The sequence below is a fragment of the Eubalaena glacialis genome, chromosome 11, assembly GCF_028564815.1.
Source record: "Eubalaena glacialis isolate mEubGla1 chromosome 11, mEubGla1.1.hap2.+ XY, whole genome shotgun sequence".
NCBI lineage: Eukaryota > Metazoa > Chordata > Mammalia > Artiodactyla > Balaenidae > Eubalaena > Eubalaena glacialis.
The window spans coordinates 44053408-44076660 of record NC_083726.1 but is presented as its reverse complement, the minus strand read 5'-3'; the positions used below and the strand labels follow the sequence as shown (position 1 = coordinate 44076660).

At 35.6% G+C, this 23253-nt stretch overlaps 1 protein-coding gene across 1 annotated transcript in view; it reads right to left on the bottom strand.

Moving 5' to 3' along the window:
- Positions 1-20465, bottom strand: part of CAPS2 (calcyphosine 2) — a 38177-nt gene extending 17712 nt beyond the window's left edge. The window contains 6 exon segments of the mRNA XM_061206641.1: positions 711-785; positions 5201-5320; positions 9790-9854; positions 11684-11806; positions 16317-16487; positions 20361-20465. Coding sequence (XP_061062624.1) covers positions 711-785; positions 5201-5320; positions 9790-9854; positions 11684-11806; positions 16317-16487; positions 20361-20462 — 656 coding nt within the window. The 5' untranslated portion in view covers positions 20463-20465.
- Between the last annotated feature and the right edge of the window lie 2788 nt (positions 20466-23253).

Here is a 23253-nt window from a genome sequence, read left to right as displayed (position 1 = left end):
GTGTCAACTTAAGTCAGATTTGGATGGAGAAAAAAGCTTTATCTTACACTGATACGAATATGGATATATTACAATATAGATTACTATTTTGGCATAGACTTAAGATACAGTGAAAGACCTTAAAAAAAAATGTTGAGCTTGCAAGAAGCCACTCAGAGATAGATATACATTTATTACCTTTTCTCATGGCAAGTTTAAAATCACTGAACAAATATAGTTTTTAAAAAACCACCCTACCTTTAATATTCATGTAGAACATCAAGTAGCATTACGTATTACTGGAAGTTTATAAGACTGGATAACAGATTTAAGAATTTGTCACTTTACATCTACCAATAGTTTAGTGTTAACTTAAGCCATTAAAATGAAATTAAATAAAGCAGCTTACATAAGGGTTGATTTTTAAATAGTTTAGGATCTTCTAATAGTAATATGTATCTTTAAAGATTCACTTGTAAATTTCTTTTTGAAAGACATTTTAAAATCACATTTTAAATAACTTCTAATTGAAATGTTTTTCTTTTAGACTCATACTTCCCATAATTTTTGTAACAGGTTAAATATATATTACCTAAAAACGTTTGTGCTAAATTCACATTTTTCACTTAAATGTGACAAATTTAACTAATATTATTATTGCTATTTTTATTTGAAAAGAAAATACCTTTTTATAATCATAGGATTAAAAAGTTTAGTAAAATGACAATTACCTTGATATGATCCTACCATCAAATTGTACTTTATGAGAAAGCATACTTTCAGTTAATGTAGACTGAGTTCTTATCCTGTTAAGAAATACAATTGTTAATAATTATATTTAAATTACAAATTTAAATTTGATGTAAATGATAAAAGTACCAAAAAAAATAATATTTTGAAAATGCACATATTGGATAAAGATGAGGTATAAACCTCTTTTTATTCCAGGTTGCTAGTTGTGGCAGACAGAGAAGAAATAACCCAGAGCTATGGTATATAATACATGAATGACTTTAACGTTAGAACTTACATCAAAGTGCTACAAAGTCAGTACGGAGCAGAGATAGCAAATTTGTGCCTGGCACAGTTGCAGGGCTACCCGACAGCCATTTCTAGCCCTCTTCTTTGCCTCTCTCCCACCACAGAATTTGCTTTCTTAGCCTCTTGCAATTAGAAGTGACTAAGGGACCCAGTTCTTCCAGTAAACTTCCAGGAAAGACTTTCTTTTGTCCTGATAAGAGAGTGGCACGGGAAGAGTTCCTGCCTGTGAACGTGGCAGGGATATGATGCTAGGAGCCATTGTAGCCATCAGGTAACCATGTCGGAGAGGCCAATACGATCTCAGGGAAGCCAGCCCAGAGCTGCGCATCACTGAGCCACTGAACTAAAACCAACTTGCCTACCTCCAAGCAGCTGGTTGTATAAGGAAAATAAATCGTGACTTGTTTAAGCCACTGTCAGTCAGGTTTTCAGTTATGCGTAGCTGAAAACATTCTTTGCCAAAATGGAGTAGAGAGAAAGAGTGCTGGATGAGGTTCCAGTCTTGGCTATAGTTCTAGCTGTGAAACTCAGATCAGTTATTTAATCTTTATGGCCTTTAGATAGCATTGAACTATCTCACAAGGACTGCCAGTCCTAAAATTCTGTTTCATAATGTAAAGCAAAACCCAATGACACACACTTTGACACCCTACTACCAATAATCTCCTTTATATTAAGAAATCTGAAGATTGAGTGATGTTTCTTTACTTCCCTTCCTAAGTAATTTTATGATATTCCCATAAAACTGCAGGTATAATGAAATTGCAATAATGTAAACAGTAAGTAAGTCTGTAGCTCATTGAGATCTTGAAAAGTTATACCTCTATAAAATCTAGGTCTCTATGAAAGGTAAGCAGGATATAGCAAATAAGAATCTGTAAACCAAATGAGAGTTTGTGAACACAGAGAGGAGCCATGAAAGCTTGGTCATCTTAATTCAATTTAATCCGTTAGTATTAATGTGTTTATTGAATGCCCACTATGTGCCTGAAGCAATTTTGAATGCTGAGAAAATGAAAGTAATAATAATAGCTACTACTTATTAAGAACTTAGACACTAGTCTGTGTTAAAATCATTTTAATGTGTATTGGTTCACTTAATGCTTGCAATAACTCTAGGAAGTAAGTACTATTATCCACATTCTAAAAATCAAGTTTACAGAGTTATACAGTTAGCACATGGCAGAACCAAAGAAAATTGCTCATAACCATTACATTATATTGCTTCTCAAAGGTAAACAGAACTCAGTTTAACGGTGATAGGTTGACATAATAGCCTCAAGGAGTCTAGAGTCTTTTTGAAAACATAAAATAATTAAATAGGCATCTATATTATAAAATGGAAAGTTCCATGTTGGGGTTTTATGTATCCAATAAGTAGCACTAATACATCTCCAAGTTCTTAACCAATAGAGAAATAAGAATCAGGCAGATGAAGACTTACATTTGAATTTTATTATTGATAAAGCACTTGGAAACCATGGCTTAGAAATGTAGCAACAATAACCTAAGTCCTTAACACTAGAATTAAACAGACCAACCCACTCATTCCAGCTGGGGAGGGACCCTGTAAAACTTAGTGCATAGGTGAGAATGTGCACTTCTGCAGACAGCTGGCTCCTAAGAAAAAGAGGAGAGGAAGGGCTGCACTACACATGCCAATTCCTGCTTCCCACTCTATGAAGCAGAATTTTCTCCTCCTCCTCTGGGAATAATGAATAAGGGGAGTGAAGCCTATCACTGCAATAATTGTAAGCAATACCCCCGTAGGATTTTTCATAGAACTAGACTAGCTAAATCTAAAATTTATATTGAAGAGGAATGAGCCGAGTATGCCAAGACAATATTAAAGCTAAACAAGCTTTAGGTATTTAATATATAACAATACTAATTAAGACAGGATAATATTGGTCCAGGAATGCATAACAGGTAGATGAGACTGAAAAAAAAAGCCTAGAAACCAACCATGCATTTATAACAACTTCGCATATGACCTAAGTGGCATTATGAGTCAGAGGGATGAGTTGGTGGTAGGGAGAGATTGTGTAAAGAAGACACAAAGGACACTAACAATAAATGGAAAGATTGGTAAACTGGTCTATTATAAACTTAGCAACTCTTGTTCATCAAAAGACATGGTCAAGAGAATGAAAAGGTGGCCACAGGGTAGGAAAAGATACATCCAATAAATATAGCTTAAAAAGGACGCATAACTAGAATATAGAAGTAAGTTCCACAAATCAATATGAAAAAGATAACCCAATAGACTTGGATGGACATTTCCTATAAGAGGATATCCAGATGACCAATACACATATGAAAAGTGCTCAACATCATTAGCCTCCAGTGAAATGCAAGCGAAAATCACCAATATATACCCATGAGAAGAACTAAAATGAAAAATATAGACAATTCCCAGCACTGGCAAAGATATGGAACCACTGGCACCTTCCTACTGCTACTGGTGGGAGTTTTAATTGCAGCAACCACTTAGGAAAACTATTTGGCAGTATTTTTTAAAGCTGAACATATGCATACTAAATGGGCCAGCGATTCCACTTGTAAGTGTGTACTAAGGAGAAATGGGTACATATGTTCACCAAAAAAATGCACAAAAGTTCATGGCAGCACTATTCATAAATTGCCAAATGTCCATCAACAGCTGTGAGTAAATAAACTGTGGTATATTTATACAGTAAAATACTGTACAGTAATGAGAATAAAGGACAACCACAAATAACATGGATAAAATTCACAAACATAATGTTGAGCAAAAGAAGCCAGACACAGCGTCCGAATTTTGCGATTTCATGTAAATATATAACCAGATAGTTATACTTACAATATCAAGGTAGAGAGGTTAACCTGCTATGGCAGAGGAGGTGGGTAGTAGCTGAGGGGCAGCACATGGAGGGTTTCTGGGGTAATGTCCTATTTCTTGGTCTAGGAATGATACATGAGTATTGTTCAGTTTGTGAAAATTCCTACGGTGTACATTTAAAATGTGTATACTTTGTGAATCAATGTTTTATTTCTATAAAAGTTTACTTTAAGAAAGAGATGTTTAGGTATATGGTAGCTGAATGATGGCCTCCGAAAGATATTCATATCCTAATCCTCAGAACACGTAATTAGTTAATTTACATGATATGGTTAAGAGGGACTTTGCAAATGTGATTAAGTTAAAGATCTGGAAGTGAGGAGATTAACCAGGATTATCCAGGTAGGTTCAATGCAATCACAAGTGTTTTTATAAGAGGAAAGCAGAGGGATATGTGACTACAGAAGAGGAGCCTCAGACTGATATAACACGAGCCATTACTGGCTTTGAAGATGGGCGAAGGGGCCACAAGCCAAGGAATAAAGGTAGCCCCTAAAAACTGAAAAAGGCAAAGAAATGAATTCTTCCCTGAAGCCTCCAGAAGGAATGCAGCCCTGTCAACACCTTGATTTTAGGCTTCTGACCTCCAGAACTGGAGGAGAATAAATTTGTGTTGTTTTAAAATACCATTTGTGGTAACGTGTTATAGCAGCAATAGGAAATTAATACTTGATACCTTCAAATATTAAAAGACATGGAAACAAAGGCTTCCAGAAAATAAGAATGAGATAAAAAGATAAAAGTTATAAAAAAGTACTAACAATTATGGCAGTCTGAAAATATAAAAGAACTGCTGCAGGAACTGGTGGGTTTTCTATTCTTTTAAATCTGAGGCTAGATGTCAACTGTCAGTGAAGTCACTGAGAAATTTCAGTGGACTGCACTAGCAGACTGTAAAAGTCCATACCAAACCAAAGATTTTATAAAGTACAAAGTAAAAGGCAGAAAGTAATAATTTTTAAATACTAATCTTGAATATATTATGTCATTGAAATTCAGCCAATATATATTGTTCACATACAAATGTCTCAGTTACTATATTGTGTCTTTTCACACATATTATCGCCTAAGGTTCTGGCTATGACTCCTAAATTCTAAATACAAGATCTGGAGGGCAAAGTGTACCCCAGTATCTTAAAGTGGCAGAACTGGGATCTGAACTCCAAAAATTCCACTTTCCTTTATATAGAAAAAAGCAAAAACATGCAGAAAAACTTTTCCATTAGATACAAAAGTACATTTGAAAAATACATTTATAACATACTACATCCTCATTTTATATAAGTAAAACCTTCTTACTTTGTTTCATGTAGTGTTCTTTTCCTAAATCGAAGAGGTACCAGCTTTGAATTTGGAAGGATATGAGCAATTTCTTGCTTCTCACTGGTTAAATTTTGTTCTGGATCACTGATTACAGCCCTATTCAGGAAAATACAAAGTCTGACAATTAAATGTTATACTGAATTGCTCTAGCATCCACATATTTATAAGCAGTTGGAAAAGCTCATATACAAATGCCAATTTATACTACTGGCAGAATACATGATCTGTCAGATATTAAATGAATAAATTTAATAATTAAAAAACACTGACCATAAAAAAGTGAATATTCTTATCTATCTCTTTTTCCATAAGCATTATCTAAAAATAAATTGAAATTTTTGAGGGAACTCAGAGCTTCATGTCTTCCTCTTACTATTCTTTAAACAAAAAGACAATGTGCTGGTGACTTCTGAATAAAGACAGAAAGCAAAGTAAGTAAGCCGCCATATGGATTTCTGTGGGAAAAGCATTTCAAGCAGAGGGGAAAATAAATGCAAAGCACCTGAGACAGAAGTGAACCAGATATGTTTCAGAACAGGGAGGAAGCCAGATGGTGGAGCAGAGTAAACAAGAGGGAGAGAAGTAGGAAAAGGGGTCCAGGGTCTAACGGTGGGCAAATCATGCAGGGCTTGGGGAGAATGTATTATTGACCTCAGTTTTTCAGCACTCCTGATCCACATCCTTGCCATGGCCTCATTATAAGTGTAGTGTACTTTCTTTCCCTTTGGCTTTAAGCTTAGCTATTTGATTTGCTTTGGCAGCTGGATGGCTCTGCTGATCTCAATTGAACTAATTCATGCAAGGGTAGGTTGGTTGGGGATCTGCTCATCTAAGATAATCTTGGCTAAGTGGCCTGGCTGCATTTATAAAAGTGTTTTCTTCTTGAGACCAGTGGGTTGACCAAGCTGTGTTCTTCTCACAAAGATGGCTGAAGCACAAAAAGGCAAATGGAAACACATGAGGTTTCTTAAGGCTTAAGCTCAGAATTAAGCCCATTGCTTTTGCTCATATATAACTGGCAAAAGTAAGTGAAAAGAGCTACTCAGCCAAGCCTAGCCTGGACAGCTGACCTGAAGATAGATGAGCTATCATTCATGACTGCTGTTTTAAGCTACTAGGTTTTATGGTGATATATAACCAATACATAGGTCTTATAGATTTTACTCTGATTGAGATGGGAAATTACCGGAGGGTTTGATCTGACTTGTCTTTTAATGGACACACTCTGGCTGCTGGGTTGAGAACAGACCAATAGGGGCAAATGCAGATACAATGAGTCCACTTAAAAAGTGTCTGAAATAATACAGGAGACAGAAGATGACAGTGTGCCAATGGAGAGAAGACAATCTCTTCAATAAGTGGTGCTGGGAAAACTGGATAGCTACACATAAAAGAATGAAATTAGAACACTCCCTAACACCATACACAAAAATTAACTCAAAATGGATTAAAGACCTAAATGTAAGACCAGACACTATAAAACTCTTAGAGGAAAACATAGGAAGAACACTCTTTGACATAAATCACAGCAAGATCATTTTTGATCCACCTCCTACAGTAACGGAAATAAAAACAAAATAAACAAATGGGACCTAATAAAACTTAAAAGCTTTTGCAAAGCAAAGTAAACTACAAACAAGACAAAAACACAACCCTCAGAATGGGAGAAAATATTTGCAAACGAAGCAACTGACAAAGGATTAATCTCCAAAATATATAAACAACTCATGCAGCTCAATATTAAAAAAACAAACAATCCAATCAAAAAATGAGCAGAAGACCTAAATAGACATTTCTCCAAAGAAGACATACAGATGGCCAAGAAGCACATGAAAAGCTGCTTAACATCACTAATTATTAGAGAAGTGCGAATCAAAACTACAATGCGGTATCACCTCACACCAGTTAGATTGGGCATCATCAGAAAATCTACAAACAACAAATGCTGGAGAGGGTGTGGAGAAAAGGGAACCCTCTTGCACTGTTGGTGGGAATGTAAATTGATACAGCCACTATGGAGAACAGTATGGAGTTTCCTTAAAAAACTAAAAATAGAATTACCATATGACCCAGCAATCCCACTACTGGGCATATACCCTGAGAAAACCATAATTCAAAAAGACACATGCACCCCAATGTTCATTGCAGCACTATTTACAATAGCCAGGTCATGGAAGCAACCTGAATGCCCATCAACAGACGAACGGATAAAGAACATGTGGTACATATATACAATGGAATATTACTCAGCCATAAAAAGGAACGAAATTGGGTCATTTGTAAAGACGTGGATGGATCTAGAGACGGTCATACAGAGTGAAGTAAGTCAGAAAGAGAAAAACAGATACTGTATGCTAACACATATATATGGAATCTAAAAAAAAAAAAAAGGTTCTGAAGAACCTAGGGGCAGGACAGGAATAAAGATGCAGACGTAGAGAATGGACTTGAGGACATGGGGAGGGGAAGGGTAAGCTGGGACAAAGTGAGAGAATGGCATTGACATATATACACTACCAAATGTAAACTAGATAACTAGTAGGAAGCAGCCTCATAGCACAGAGAGATTAGCTCCGTGCTTTGTGACCACCTAGAGGGGGCCAGATAGGGAGGGTGGGAGGGAGACGCAAGAGGGAGGGGATATGGGGATATATGTATATGTATAGCTGATTCACTTTGTTATACAGCAGAAACTAACACACCACTGTAAAGCAATTATACTCCAATAAAGATGCTAAAAAAAAAAGAAAAATAAATATCATATATTAACGCATATATGTGGAACCTAGAAAAATGGTACAGATGAACCGGTTTGCAGGGCAGAAATAGAGACACAGATGTAGAGAACAAACGTATGGACACCAAGGGGGGAAAGTGGCGGGGGTGGGGGGCAGTGGTGGGATGAATTGGGACATTGGGATTGACATGTATACACTAATATGTATAAAATAGATAACTAATAAGAACTTGCTGTATAAAAAAATAAATAAAATAAAATTCAAAAAAAAAAAGAAGATGACAGTGTGAACAGGGATGGTGGCAGCAGAGGGGGTAAATTTATCCTGATGGTAGACCTGAGAGTGTTTGCTGTCAAACTGCATATAGGATTTGAGTGAAAGAGAGGGATTAAATGCATCACCAAGATTTTAGGCCTAAATAACTTAAAGAATGGGATTGCCATGGAGGAAAACTAAAGAGGATTTCATCATGAGGGGAGGGAAGGGAAACCACTTTCAGGAACCCAGTTTGGAAAATGTTACTTTGGGATCTTGGATTAGGAAAGCATCAGCATGTAGATGGTTACTGAAGACATGATACTGGGTGAGATCACTTAGGAAGTAAATGTAGAAGTCTAAGAATTGAGCCCTTGTGTATTCCCATGTATAAAGACTGGAGAGATGAAGAGGAACCAGGAGAGGAGGCTGAGGAGTGGAAGGTAGGAGGAAAAATGAGCCAAGTGTGGTATGCCAGAAGTCAAGGGAGAAAAAGAAAAGTGTTTTGAAGGGAAGAAAGTTTTCAACCCAGACACATGTCACTGATGGGTCAAGTAAATGAGAATGAAGAAATCACCATTAGTCCAGCAATATGGATGTCACTAGTTATCTTATGAAGAGACACTGTGGTGGCATTTTGGGGGTGAAAACATAAAGTCAGTTCATGAGATAATGGAGATACACCAAAGACTGTAAGTAAAATTAATTGTTTCAAAGAATTAACTAAGACACATGCATGTAGACCATCATTCTTTCTCTCTGCCACCCAACTAAACGATTATTTTTTTCAAAGCTAAACTTAAGTCTTACTTCTTCCTTGAAGACTTCATAGACTATTCCAGCCTCTTCTGAATCCTACAATACTTACATATTCATGCAGTTTAGCACAGCAGGTATTGAAACTTTATATAGTTTTCTAAGGGTTGTGAAACTTTACATTAGGTTTTAAAATTCTTGATGGTCTCACAGTTCCCAAACTGTGCACTAAGTCACACTGGGATGTCACAGGGAACTCACAGAGACACCTGTAGATATTTTTAACTTTTGAGGGAAATAGTGATACTTCATATTTGTTGGATACCACAAAAACTACTAGTTCAAGATAATTCACAGTTTCAACAAGATATCATGCTACACTCCTTCAATGAATGATATCACATCTTTGCATCATCCTACACAATTCTAAGGTTTGAGAGATTGTGTGGTGCCAAGAAGTGCAGACATCCCATTAGTAAGTAATTGTGCTTATTTAAAAATGAAATTAAAATATTTTTTCTTTCAATTTATGTGTATTATTTTTCAGATGACCATTAAGTTGTTAGAAAGTAAATATTTACTAAGTTGTTTAGACAAAAATAGTTAATAAATAGAACTGTTGGGTATTTCTATTGGCCAAGGAGTCTGGTGAAAAAATTACTAAAACACTACAAGTGCAGTGAACACAGAAAGTGTGGAAACTTCTGAGTTGACCACTTGTTGATTGACACCCAAAGATATGGGTGTCATGTACAAAAAAAGAAATTTAATGAATACTTTCTGAATGGATTTCTATTACGAGTTACTAACCCTTACCTGGATAAGTGGTCTATCGTCACTTGCTCTGCAACAGTCTGTTTCTTCTCTGCAGCCACAGTTTCCTGAGAAGAGAAAATAAAGAAAATGTCACTGTCCACAAGGCAGAACAATCCTATAGTTAATACAAGAGTCCTAAAATATAAGTTAAACACTTCCAGTTTCTTTCTTAAATATAGATTACTATATTCATCATTAATAAATTTAAATTCCAATTTTTTAACCTAAAAATACATTTATTTCCTAAAAAATAATACACTTAAATTTTGTTAGAAATCATAGGAGATTTCCATATCGGCCAGACAATGGATGTAAAACCCAGAAGCAAGCAAAAGAGGTGACGTTAATGAATATAGAGTCCACGCCGAAAGCCCACCTTGGGTGTTGACATTTATGGTGGCTTACACTTTGGAGGAAAGGTTAGAACCACCCTCAGGCACACTGATGTAGAGGTCTGTGTAAACAGAAAGCAGATTAGAAGCAGAAGTCACACAGATGCAAAGGATCTGACAACACTGAAAAATGACAAACTAGAAGAGATGGACATAAAAACCATAGGTTCACTGCTTCTGTTGTTTATTTAGTTAAAAACTAAATTGAAGCATTCCCACCTACATTTTAGAAGTAAATTGGTACTAATTTCAGATGCATTCAAAGTTTACTCACATAAACTTTCCTTTAAAAACCTGATAAATGAGTGCTACCACAATAGAGTAAAATGTGCTTGACGGTGAATTTAGATATGATGTCACGAAGAAAGTAATTATAAGGAAAAGAAATCCACTGACTCCCAAATGGCTTTGGCTTATACCAAGAACAGTACCCAATGGGCCTTAAGTAACATCCATGCAAGTATAACGTCAGGAATATATCAAAATAAGCCCTATCTGGGACACAACTTTGCCCTATAAAGTAGCTTTTTAAATTTTTTTTTCATCCTGGCAATACTCCTTATTCTATTAAGTATAAATATCTACACAATAATAGGCATAGAAAATAATGTATATGTGATTTTAGTAAAAGAACAAATTACCAACTTGGGACAGCCACAGAAAATCAGTCCAGCTGGCCCAGAGATTGATTACAAATTGCTGTCAGTTCAAAATGTATTGATTCTGGATGATTGTTATCCAAATAAAATCTATTTTGAGTTTCCTCTCAATGATAATGTAACTAGTTAAATCCATGTTTTATTATTATTTAGGCCATCTAAAGCAGAATTTTCTCAACTCTTGAGCCTACACATACTGATATTCCATCAATCCATTACAGGTGTGCCTAAGATTTTAATCACCTGTGGGTGTCTAGGTAGCCAACGGACTCCAACTCCAAGCAGCTTGGTCTGCTTACTCCAGGACACTATAGAAATGTTATACCTATCTATTTGTACAAGAACTGGTCTAAGTAATACTCATTAAGCAATCTCAGTGATTTTGTAAAACATATAATTTAAAGTTGAGATATTGAGAGTCTAGAGCTTTGTTTCCCTTTTCCTAAAGAAAAACTGCTTTATCCTTGCCATTTTTCTTAATTGGCCTGAATTTCTACAGTTTTATTAGCTTATAACTTTCAAAAATAAATAAATAAATCATCCAGCTACTTCTCTCTGGGGGAAGGGGTGATGCAGATTAGCCCATTGTCATAAGTAGTGGTCAATGAACATTTTGAACAGTATAAACTAAATTTTTACAAACTCCCAAAGATTCAAGATGATTTTTCCACAGTAAACATACCAAATGCCAATCTGTGGTAAGAGTGAGGACTGAATTTGCATATTAATGAATATTCGCCTCAGGCCAAATTCAACTGTTGCAATTATCTATTCAATTTTAAGTCTGTAAAATCTTGGAGGGCAAATTATCTTATCAAATGAGTAAAAATACCAATAACTTACAGCATCAGATTTTCTTGTACTCTGTTGTGTGATGTAAGGGTTGTCTGCATAACCTTGCTGTAGGAGGGCTTTCCTATCCAGAGTTGTAAGATCATCTGTGATGGCTTCTGCACCTTGTACACACTAGACATGAAGCAATAAGTGAACCCTCATACACATACTTAGAATATTTGTTTTTAACAAAATAAAGGATAAAATGATCACTGGATATGTCAAATTAAGAGTACAGGCTCTGACAATTAGACTGCCTGTTTGAATCCAGCTCTCCCACTTTCTAGCTAGATGACACCTCTGTGCCTTGGTTTACTCATAGATAAAATGGGAATTAACATTAGTAACTACTTCACACACACGAAAATGATAAATGAGATGATACATGTCCAACACTTATAAAAGTACCCGACATATAGTGAGCATTTCGTAAAAAGTAGCAACTATTATAATTGTCCATTTGAGTCTTTGTGAACTTAATAAATATGGGCATGTCACTCCTTTATAAAATTAAGTTCGCAAGTAAAGTACCAGTAGATGGGGTGTATCCTTTGAGATTGTTAAAATCAAACACAAACAGAGACCAGCCTTGAAAATTCCCTGAGCAGACAATACCAGTTTAGTCATAAAAGCAAAGCTTAATTTAGCTTATTTTGCAAGACAAGTGAGACTAACTTGACCTGGGTCATTTCTTGCTTATGTCTCTGGAAATCATAAGCAAAACGTAAACTGTTCCCCCAAATTGATAACCACTAACCAATCCCCTATCATTTAAGAAAGTTTTCATATTATAACCAACCACTGTGAAGAATAAAGTCACTGCCGCCTCACTACATAAACTGCTTTATAACAATAGATGGCTGAGTCTCATCCCGTGTCTGATTTGAGTACTCCCAGTTCACGAACTGTCTTTTTGGTGTGTGCACAAAAGTTTTACTAATTACTACTTCGGTGATTCATTGGTTTTATGTCTGCTATTTCTGAACTTTTGACAAGGATCCTAAAGAGATAAACACTAAATTTTTCTCTGAATATAGGATGTGCTTACATGAGCTTAACAAAAAATAATGCCCCAATAGGATAGCAACTTGTCAAAAATATAATAGATTTCAAGAGTCTTTCCCCCAGGATTTGTTCTTACTTTAGATCTTCCTTGAAAGGTCACATTCCATCTTCATAATCTTTGCTGTCTTCATGACCTTTGATTGCTACATGAAACTTTATTATACTTTTGTTTATGACTTGTTGCCTGCCTTTCCTGATATAAGTTCCACGACGGCAGGAACCTTGCCTGTCTTTTTCATTGCAGGATCCCTGGTGCCAGAACAGGACCACATGTAGTGAGCACTTGCTATTTATTCAATGAATGAATAATAAATCTTAAGTATGTACTATTGGGGAACAGATTTATGAGGATACCTTATAATTTTATTTATTTACCCACTAATATCTGTTTTTCCTAAATAGTGATTTATTTTAACAGGCACCAAAAAGATGTTTAGCATTATATAAGGTAAATTTAAAAGATTAAATTGACAGATATGTGTAAGTAGAAGCCAAGCTCTGCATTATGTGTAGGTTGGAGGAAACTTTCAAGAACATTTTATTTTGCTTCAACTTGTTTTTAATCTTTTACAAAAAGGAAACCGTGACATTTCCACTTGGTATTCAAATTTAACCTCCCCAAATCAGACTTCACAGTGGTCTTCCCCACTCCAGTTATTGACAAATCCACCCTTCCGATTGCTCAGCTCAAAAGCCTTAGAGTTGCTTTTCATCTTTCCTTTCTCTCAAGCCTAAAACCAATCCATCACCAAATATTCTCAGCCCTGCTTTTCAGAATCTATCTAGAATCCGACTCCTCCTCATGACCACTTCTTATCCAAGTCTGCTGTGACCACCTCGGTCCAGGCAAGCGTCCTCACCTCTTGCCTGGATTACTGTGATGACCTCCTCAATAAAACCCATCCTCAACAGAACAAAATAGAAGGCAAAGTCCTTAAGCAGTCTACAAGACCTCCATGGTCTGCCTCCCAGCCTCATCTTCCCTTTAACTCACTAACAATCTCCTCCCACCTCTCCCTCACCATTCCCCCTCATCACACTGCTCCTGATATTTCTGAAACACTCCAGGCCCACTCCTACTTCATGACACTTCATGACAGAGTTTCTCCTGACTGGCTTACCTCTTACCCCTTTCATATGTGTGCTAAAATGCTACCTTATGGAAAAGATCTTCTCTGATGATCCTGTACAAACTGCTACCCCAACCTCGAGTCCTAGCCTTTCCAGTTCCCTTCTACCCATAGCATTTATCATCATCTCTCATATTAGATGAACTGATCGGTTCATTCATTCATTTGTTCTTTTTTTTTTTTTTTTTCTTGCTTACTCCTTAATTAGGTTATATGCTCTGTAAGGGCAAGAATTTTTGTCTGTTTTACTCACTGACTTATCACCAGTGCCTGGAAAGGTACCTTGCATGTAGTTAAACATTAGAAAACTATTTTTGAAAGAATAAACAATGAATGGATGAATTAGGGTGATCGTTTCTAAATCCAAAAGGTGTTTTGTCTTTTTATAGACTTGGTGAAAAAAGGTATATCTGGAATGATTAATTATAAGTACAATTAATTAATATTAATTTGGGAATTAATATTATTTTCTGTAAAATTGAAGTTTAATGATTTTCATGTTTTATTTAAAGATGTTTCATTATTTAAAATACATATATATATAGACACACATATAAGTTTACGTTTTAGGTGGCAAAACAATTCGACAATAAGAGATTCACCACCTTTTTATACTAAATGGAAGGAAAACTCAACACAGGAAATTTGCCTTTAAAAATCAAGCAGAGTGGAACTTTTATTTTACTGTTTGACATTATCAGTTGACTGATAAATCAGCCTGATTAGTTAGTAGCTATGGTCTTTAGTTATTATCTTGGATTCTAAATATATCTAACTTTAGCTTTTCTTTATCAGCAAAGAGAATCAATTTACATGTGGCTCCCTGCTTTAAAGAGGGGCTTATGTTTTGGATATCAGGGACCTCTTCTATTTCCAGAGATTACTATTCCAGTGTTAATTCATGTAATAATAATAGGATTTACTAACAGCACGTTTATACAGCAGTTTTGGTTCTCATAATGGTATACATTTAAAAAGACATCAGGTAAGTTGCTAAAACCCCTTAAGTACAAGATTATTATATATAGAATATATAGAAACCAGGGCTTTTTTGAAAGACTATCAAGAACATATTAAACTTTTAATATGTAGGTTAAATGCAGGTTAAAAAAACAATCGAAGAAGTAAAACAGGATCTTCTCCAGAAGAAAATATGTAAATATTGGCTTTTATTTATAAAACCCTTTATTCATACTATATAAATATTTACAATCATATGGGAAGATTTGCAAACAATATTTGTCTTCTCTTAAACCAAAAGTAAACAAGTGTCCTCATTTGAACTTGTGTTCAAGGACACCAAGGTTTTACTTTAAAGTTATTTGAACCATTTTGCCATGGAAAATAAAGCATGCACTTATAGAAACCTTCATTCTATTTTCCCAACATTATTACAGTGATCTAAATGTCACATGGTAGATCCTACAAATAATACACAGCCAGATGCTAAATGGTTATGAAATTATCCTGTCTATTACTACAGATACTAGAATATTATATTTATGTGCATCTGTTTGGATCTGGAAAATTTGTTTTGAAATAAAAGAGACCAAATAATCCCATAACTTTTGTTACTCTTTCAGCTAAACACCATGTGATTTAGTCAGTTCTAGATAGTTCCTACATGCGTTAGAAAAAAAAAGCTGATATGCCGCATCTGCTTACAATTTATCATTTTTTTACCTACAGTAAAATGCTAAGTAAATACAACCATCAAACCTCCCTGAAAATACATTATTCTTATTAAAAGTTAACTGAATGAAGAATTGTACCCAAGTGCTCTCATAAAGTATGGCCAGTAGTATCATAAACTATGTTTTCAAACCTTTGTAAAATTCAAGATTGACCTTTCTGGTATGCTTGTGGAAAGCCATTAAATTTATTATGTTTACTTTGCTCTTATATTCATGAATGGTGAGTTTACACCTAATTAAGATTAAATTAAAGTATAACAGTTTCAGCAGTTCATGATATTTAAAAACATCTCCCAAACTGAGCTAGAAGACAATCATGGAGTGATGACAGTTTTAGAATAAAACAGGGTCACTTTGAAGTCTGAAACCACTTTTCAACTTTAAAATTTAATCTGTGAGACCAGCAGAGTTCAAGACAGCTACATCAAAAACAGATCTATAATACCGTCTTATTTCCAACCCAAGGCAAGTGAAAAACTACTAGCAGAGAAAAGATGAGTAGGTCAGTAGGTCGTATAACTAAAGTTTTCACGCCTGAAAATGGTGATAATAACCCATTATGGTTGTTGTGAAGAATAAACTAGTTAATGTAAGTAAAATACTTAAAATGGTCCCTGGCACACAGAAATAAATGTTAGCTACTATACTTTATTATGACTAACAGCAAGACATATCAGACAAAAAGATGTTTCTATAATACGTGTACTGTTTTCTTTAAATTTCATTACTATTTTATAAAGCCTCATACATTACCTTGTCATCTATCTTGTTTCTCGGAGTCTGTCGATGTGTGATATTTGACTTTGTCTTTTGTGCATTTCTCTGACTATGCTGTTTGTATCCCTCTTTCATTTCAGTTTTGTATTGCTGATATTTTAGTTTATATTTGTCTGTTGGCACTGGCAAATTTTCAGGTATTATGTCCTACTCCTAGAAGTAAAAAGTATACTATCACCATAAAAAAATCAGAATTAGTATTAATTTTTCCTTATTAACATTAACAGGTTTACCATTTAACTTAGCATTTATGCCTAAGAAACAGACCATTATAATCTATTTTCTAAAGAGAGGTCATATTTAAAACATTTAGCTGGTACAGCATCACTGAGCAATCAAAGCACACGGAACTGCTCAGAATGGGCACTGGCCTCAAATACCAGTTAAGCCTGTATCTTGTCTCCCAGCTGGAGATCAGTCCTCGTTCTTTTTTTTTTTTTTTTTATACAGTAGCTTCTTATTAGTTATCTACTTTATATATATTAGTGTAGATATGTCAGTCCCAATCTCCCAATTCATCCCACCACCACCTCCCCACCACCACCACCACTTTCCTCCTGGTTCTAAAATAGAAGAAAAAATGACTTTTCTTTCTTCTTAGGAGTTTTGGATAGGTTTTTTATTCCTGCCCCAGAAAAACTCCATTGTCAATCATTTCTTCCAGAACAGTCATTGGAATTGGAGATCACTAATACTGAGAATGTCTGGTTGCCATTTCTAGAATATTGAAATATTCTATCTTCTGGTGTTATTTTGCTCCCTGCCACAGTTCCATGGGATGAAAGATAACAGAGCCAGTGGATAAGAGAAATCTAAAAAGAGTACTAAGCAAATATATATTGTCCCAGAGAGGGACAGTAGCTCCAAAAGTAGTATAAAACCAGGACAACCCTTTGAAAGTGTTGTATCCAAGTCTATACCCAGAGAAGAAGGATGAGGCAAGGCTTCAGAGCCAGAGCTGTTAAATTATAATACAAGTTAAAGAACTTGGACCTTATCCCAAAGGTAATGGGAAGACAGTACAGGATTTTAAGCAAGGAAGTGACAAATATATACAGGTATATGTTTGTAAATGTTTGATTTTATTGCCAAAAATTGTGCAAAGACCTGAAAATTACAGTGAGTTTAGCCACCATGGAATAAGAACTATGTATGAATCTTAGGGAAAGCTCAAGTTAATAAAAGCAGGAAATAATTTACCCATAAGCATTTATAGCTTACTTCTGAAATATCATCTAATGGTCATTTTTGTTATACTGATAGCAAGTACAGAAATTTTAAACAAGACTGGGCTTCATCACTCTGACAGTAAGAGTAAGAAAAAACAAATTCAGCTCAGTATCAATTTTAAAATGGTATTGTTTTAAGTACTATCCTAATAAATAGTTAAAATGTAGAAATGTAAAATCATGAGGTGATCATTTAAATGAATATATATATTTAATATATAATAATAAAATAGAAACAAATGTACATAATATTGATTATATTAATTTTAATATAATATATATTATTATGTATTATATATGAAGCATAGACTAAAATAGCAGCATACTTCTATCACCTATCAAATATTTTCTTAATTATATTTTGGAAACATTATAACATCATCTAACTTTAGGAAGAAAATCTAAATAAAATATAGCTGTAGTTTTCATAATCATCATGATCATTATTATTCTCCAGAAAATGTTTTAATAGACTTATTCAAATCTGTTAAATAGATCTATTTAATAATGAGGTCATAGGGATAAATATTTCAGAATGGCAGTTACCTTTCCTATCTAATTCCAACCAAATTATGCTAGCCAATCCAGAATAAAGATAAATTATAGTTTATAAATCCCTAGGCCAGTGGTCAGCAAACTAGGCCCAGCTCTGTTTTTATAAATACAGAAAGGTTTTATTGGAACACAGCGATGCTCATTTACTTACGCACTGTCTATGTGTTCTCACAAAAACAGCAAAGTTGAATGGATGCAACAGAGACTGCATGGCCCATGAAGCCAAAAATATTTACTATCTGGCCCTTTATTTTAACAGTTGGATATTTTTGTATCCAACAATTTTTTTATCCAACTCATTTTTTTTTAATGAGTTTTATTTTTTAGAAGAGTTTGAGGTTCACAGCAAAATTGAGTGGAAGGTATAGAGATTCCCCATATACCCCCTGACCCTCCACATGCACAGCCTCCCCCAGGAAGGGCTGCTTTGATTCAAATTATCAGATAATTCAGATTTAACTCATAATATTATGAACCATAAAAACCTCAAAGCACTAACTCATGTATATAAGAGAGATGGCTGAACACGGTAAAGAGCACAGATCTTGAAGTCAGAACTAAAGTCCAAAATCCTGGCAAGTCACTTAATCTCTAGGAGTCTCAGTTCTTCCATATCTAAAAGCAGGTTAGGCCTCTCACCTTCTGAGATGGCCCATGCTCTGTGGAGCGTGTTTCTCCCAGGGCCTCTCTCGCCTTTTGAGACAGACCACATTCTGTCTATGAAATTTGTACCTCTATAAATAAATCCACTTCTTACCTATCACTTTGTTTCTCCCTAAATTCTTTCTGCAACAAGACATAAAGAACCTGAGCTTCAGTAAATCCTGATGCCGGCCTCCAGTTAACTCTGGGATGCTTCGAAGGAACCCTGAGACATCTCAGAGAGGAATGTTAAACTAATTAGGTTTATTTGGAACTAAGGCCCCCCACTCAGGTGGGGGATGGAATGATGATTTGACCCTCCTGACTTCAGTCAACTAAAGCTTGGACTCTGTCGAACTTTCCCCCAATTATATGCTGAATTCTCCTCTGCTCAAGCCCCCTTATGAATATGCATGTACCCTTAGTTTAAAATTTCCCCAGTTTTGCAGTTCAGGGAGATACTGCTTTGGGAAAAGATCCCTGGTGTTCTCCTTACTTATTGCAAGTAATAAATCCTTCCATCTCCCAGATAGATAGATAGATAGATAGATAGATAGATAGATAGATAGATAGATAGATAGATAGATAGACAGAAATAAAAGCAGGTTAATAATAATGCCTACCTCAAAGGTTTGTTGTAAGAATTAAGTGATATAAGTTATTGAAACATATATCATGTCCACTGATGAACAGTAGGCATTCAATACTTGAAACAGTAAGAATAGCAAGGAAATATATATCACTTTTATGTATTTCTAAACTAAATTTTATATTTGCTCAATTGTGTGGTGGATACAGGGACAAAGTAGCTTTAGACTTGCACCTAATCAATGATATACACAATAGTGATATTATGAAGGTTGAAAAGAATAAAAGTCCTAATAATAGAAGCCCAGATTCTCTTCCTACCTAGCTTACACAAAATGTATATTATTTTCTTCTTCTTTCTACCATTTTTATTTTTTATATTTTCTGCAGACATAAATAGATAATTTTTTAAATAATAAGAAGAAAACAATGATAAGCTTAATTAAAGAAAATAAAACTGGGACTTCCCTGGTGGCACAGTGGTTAAGAATCTGCCTGCCAATGCAGGGGACATGGGTTCAAGCCCTGGTCTGGGAAGATCCCACATGCCGCGGAGCAACTAAGCCTGTGCACCACAACTACTGAGCCTGCGCTCTAGAGCTCCCAAGCCACAACTACTGAGCCCACGTGCCACAACTACTGAAGCCCACGCACCTAGAACCCGTGCTCTGCAACAAGAGAAGCCACCGCAATGAGAAGCCCGTGCACCGCAACAAAGGGTAGCCCCCGCTCACCACAACTAGAGAAAGCCCGCATGCAGCAACGAAGACCCAACACAGCCAAAACAAATAAATACATTTATATTTTAAAAAATTAAAAAAATTCAAGTAATGATCAATTTTAAAGTAATGATTATCTTCAGTTTTGCTGGTTCAACTATTCAAATCTAGGAAATGTTAATCCTAAATATTTTGGGAGTATAAGTAGTCATAAAAATATGAAGAAAGGAGTCAGAAAATTATTTAATGAATCATCCTACAAGAGGAAAATTATATAGCATACATACGTGTAGTGGCTTCTTTCTTTTAGAGAATGGCTGAGTTTGACTTGTAGGAGAAGCAGCAATTCCTTTAACCTCTAAATCCATTCAAGTCCATGTATTTATCATGCAGTGTACTTTGAAAAAGGTCAAACAAATATAAAATGATAATTCTTACTCTAATTTTAAATAAGCCATACAAATTACATAATAATATTACATGGAAAGGAATAGGGTGGTTAATCACTTTTACACCTTTCACCAAAATCAACTTTTTGTGAGGCAACTACATTATGTAGGGCAACATTTACGGGGTAAATCCTAGTCTGAATAATGGCCCCCTGAAGATGTTCATGTCCTAATCACCAGACCCTGTGAGTATGTTACCTTAAATGGCAAAAAAGAACTTTTCAGACATGATTAAGTTAAGGATTTCAAAATGTGGAGATTATCCTGGATTATCTGGTGGACCCAATTAATCACCTTATAAAAGGGAGGCAGGATGATCAGAGTGAGAAAGAGAAGATGTCAGGATGGAAGCACAGGTCAGAGAGGAGCTAAGATGTCAAGCAGCATTGACTAGTACTAGTACTCCTTCAATGATAAGGCTCCCTTTCCAGGTGATACTGACTCACTGTGCAGGTGTCTTTTTTGAAACCTTGAAGGAATGTGCCCCTGTCATGATGTTCTTTGTTATGACAAGATATAAAACTGTGCTGAAAACCAGGCTTCTCCAGAGCATTTCCTCAGAGCTATCTGAAAGGATGTCTCCCAGGCTATAGTCCTCAGTCTGGCTCAAATAAAACTCTCTTCTATTCATATTATAGATTGGTTATTGATTGTTTCCATTGACACCCATTTCCATAGCCCTCTCCCCTAAAAATCCCTTGCCCTAAGCCTGGGATTCTACTGCAAGAGTGAAGTCAGGAAGATTTACCAACCAACAGCAGGCATATTCTGAAAGCATCACAGACCATTAGATTTGAAAATACCCCTACAGCACTAGCAAATGGCTTTCTTTTCAGAGATATCTTTCAGAAAGAAGCAACTTTTAAAAACTGTTACTGGTTTGGCTGGGGGGAGGGGGGTTGTTTGCTTTTAGTCACTTCACAAGAGCTATTGTATTTGCCAGGATGATTAGTGGCCAACGAACCCAAGCTGAAACACAGATACTAAGCAATCAGCTGAGTGATTTTCTCCATACATCAGCCTCACAGTTATTTATACCTTAGTAACATTAGATCAATTTCAAATCACTATAGGCCACTTTAAGTCACTATAACTCACTTCAAAATAATAAAAACAACAAAATTTATACTCTTAAATGTCCACGTCCTCCTCGTTCCTTACTTCCCCAGGCATGACAGTCATCACTCTTCACTGTAATTAGCTCTTTTTATCTCCCTAATAAACTATCAAGACCACGAAGGTTGGTATCTCATGCCCTTAATATAGCAGATGCTTAATAAATATTTAGTCAATAAGTAAACTAATGCATAATTAAATACCTGAATACATTTTAAACATATGCTTAGTTTCAGTCCTCTGCACTTAATTATGACATGATCATAATGCCCATCTATAAATTCTGTCTTCAAAAAATTAGATAAGGTGTTTAAAGCATGAATGGTAGCTATTATTCTTCACCACTCTACTGTAATCCTCAAAAAGGCAAGGGTTACTACTGGTTTTCCTCACCCTGTACGTCAGCACTTAACAGGAAAATAATGGGAGCTTAAATATTTGTTAAACAAGTGCATTCAGTCAATTCAGATATGAGTTATTTCAGAATTACAATTACTAGCAGAGATAAAAGAGCTCAACCTTCTGACTTTCAAACCCAGAAAAGTAAATTTTACTTCACCAAATGATTTGCTAGTTATTGCAGAGTTTAAAGTCAAACAGGTTTCAGACCTCTTTCCAATGCTACACCTTTGCTGGTACAGGTAATAGGGAAGGGGAGGGGAAGGGAAGGGAAGGGAAGGGGAATTAGCTGCAGAGACTAAAGAACACCAGAAACCTAAACTTGGTGGTAAAAGAATCAGCATTTCAAACAAATGGGCTGTGAGCTAATCTTTGGAATGCATACCAAGGGTTGTCTTTGTCCTAAAGCACTGAATATCCAGTTGGGCTATGTTGGGGTTGGCAGTAGCAAGAGGAGGAAAGAGCACTTCTTTTTTTTTTTCTTTAAACTGCAGGTTCTTATTAGTCATCAATTTTATACACATCAGTGTATACATGTCAATCCCAATCGCCCAATTCAGCACACCACCATCCCCACCCCACCGCGGTTTTCCCCCCTTGGTGTCCATACGTTTGTTCTCTACATCTGTGTCTCAACTTCTGCCCTGCAAACTGGTTCATCTGTACCATTTTTCTAGGTTCCACAAATATGCATTAATATACGATATTTGTTTTTCTCTTTCTGACTTACTTCACTCTGTGTGACAGTCTCTAGATCCATCCACGTCTCTACAAATGACTCAATTTCGTTCCTTTTTATGGCTGAGTAATATTCCATTGTATATATGTACCATCTTCTTTATCCATTCATCTGTCAATGGGCATTTAGGTTGCTTCCATGACCTGGCTATTGTAAATAGTGCTGCAATGAACATTGGGGTGCATGTGTCTTTTTGAATTATGGTTTTCTCAGGGTATATGCCCAGTAGTGGGATTGCTGGGTCATATGGTAATTCTATTTTTAGTTTTTTAAGGAACCTCCATACTGTTCTCCATAGTGGCTGTATCAATTTATATTCCCACCAACAGTGCAAGAGGGTTCCCTTTTCTCCACACCCTCTCCAGCATTTGTTGTTTGTAGATTTTCTGATGATGCCCATTCTAACTGGTGTGAGGTGATACCTTATTGTAGTTTTGATTTGCATTTCTCTAATAATTAGTGATGTTGAGCAGCTTT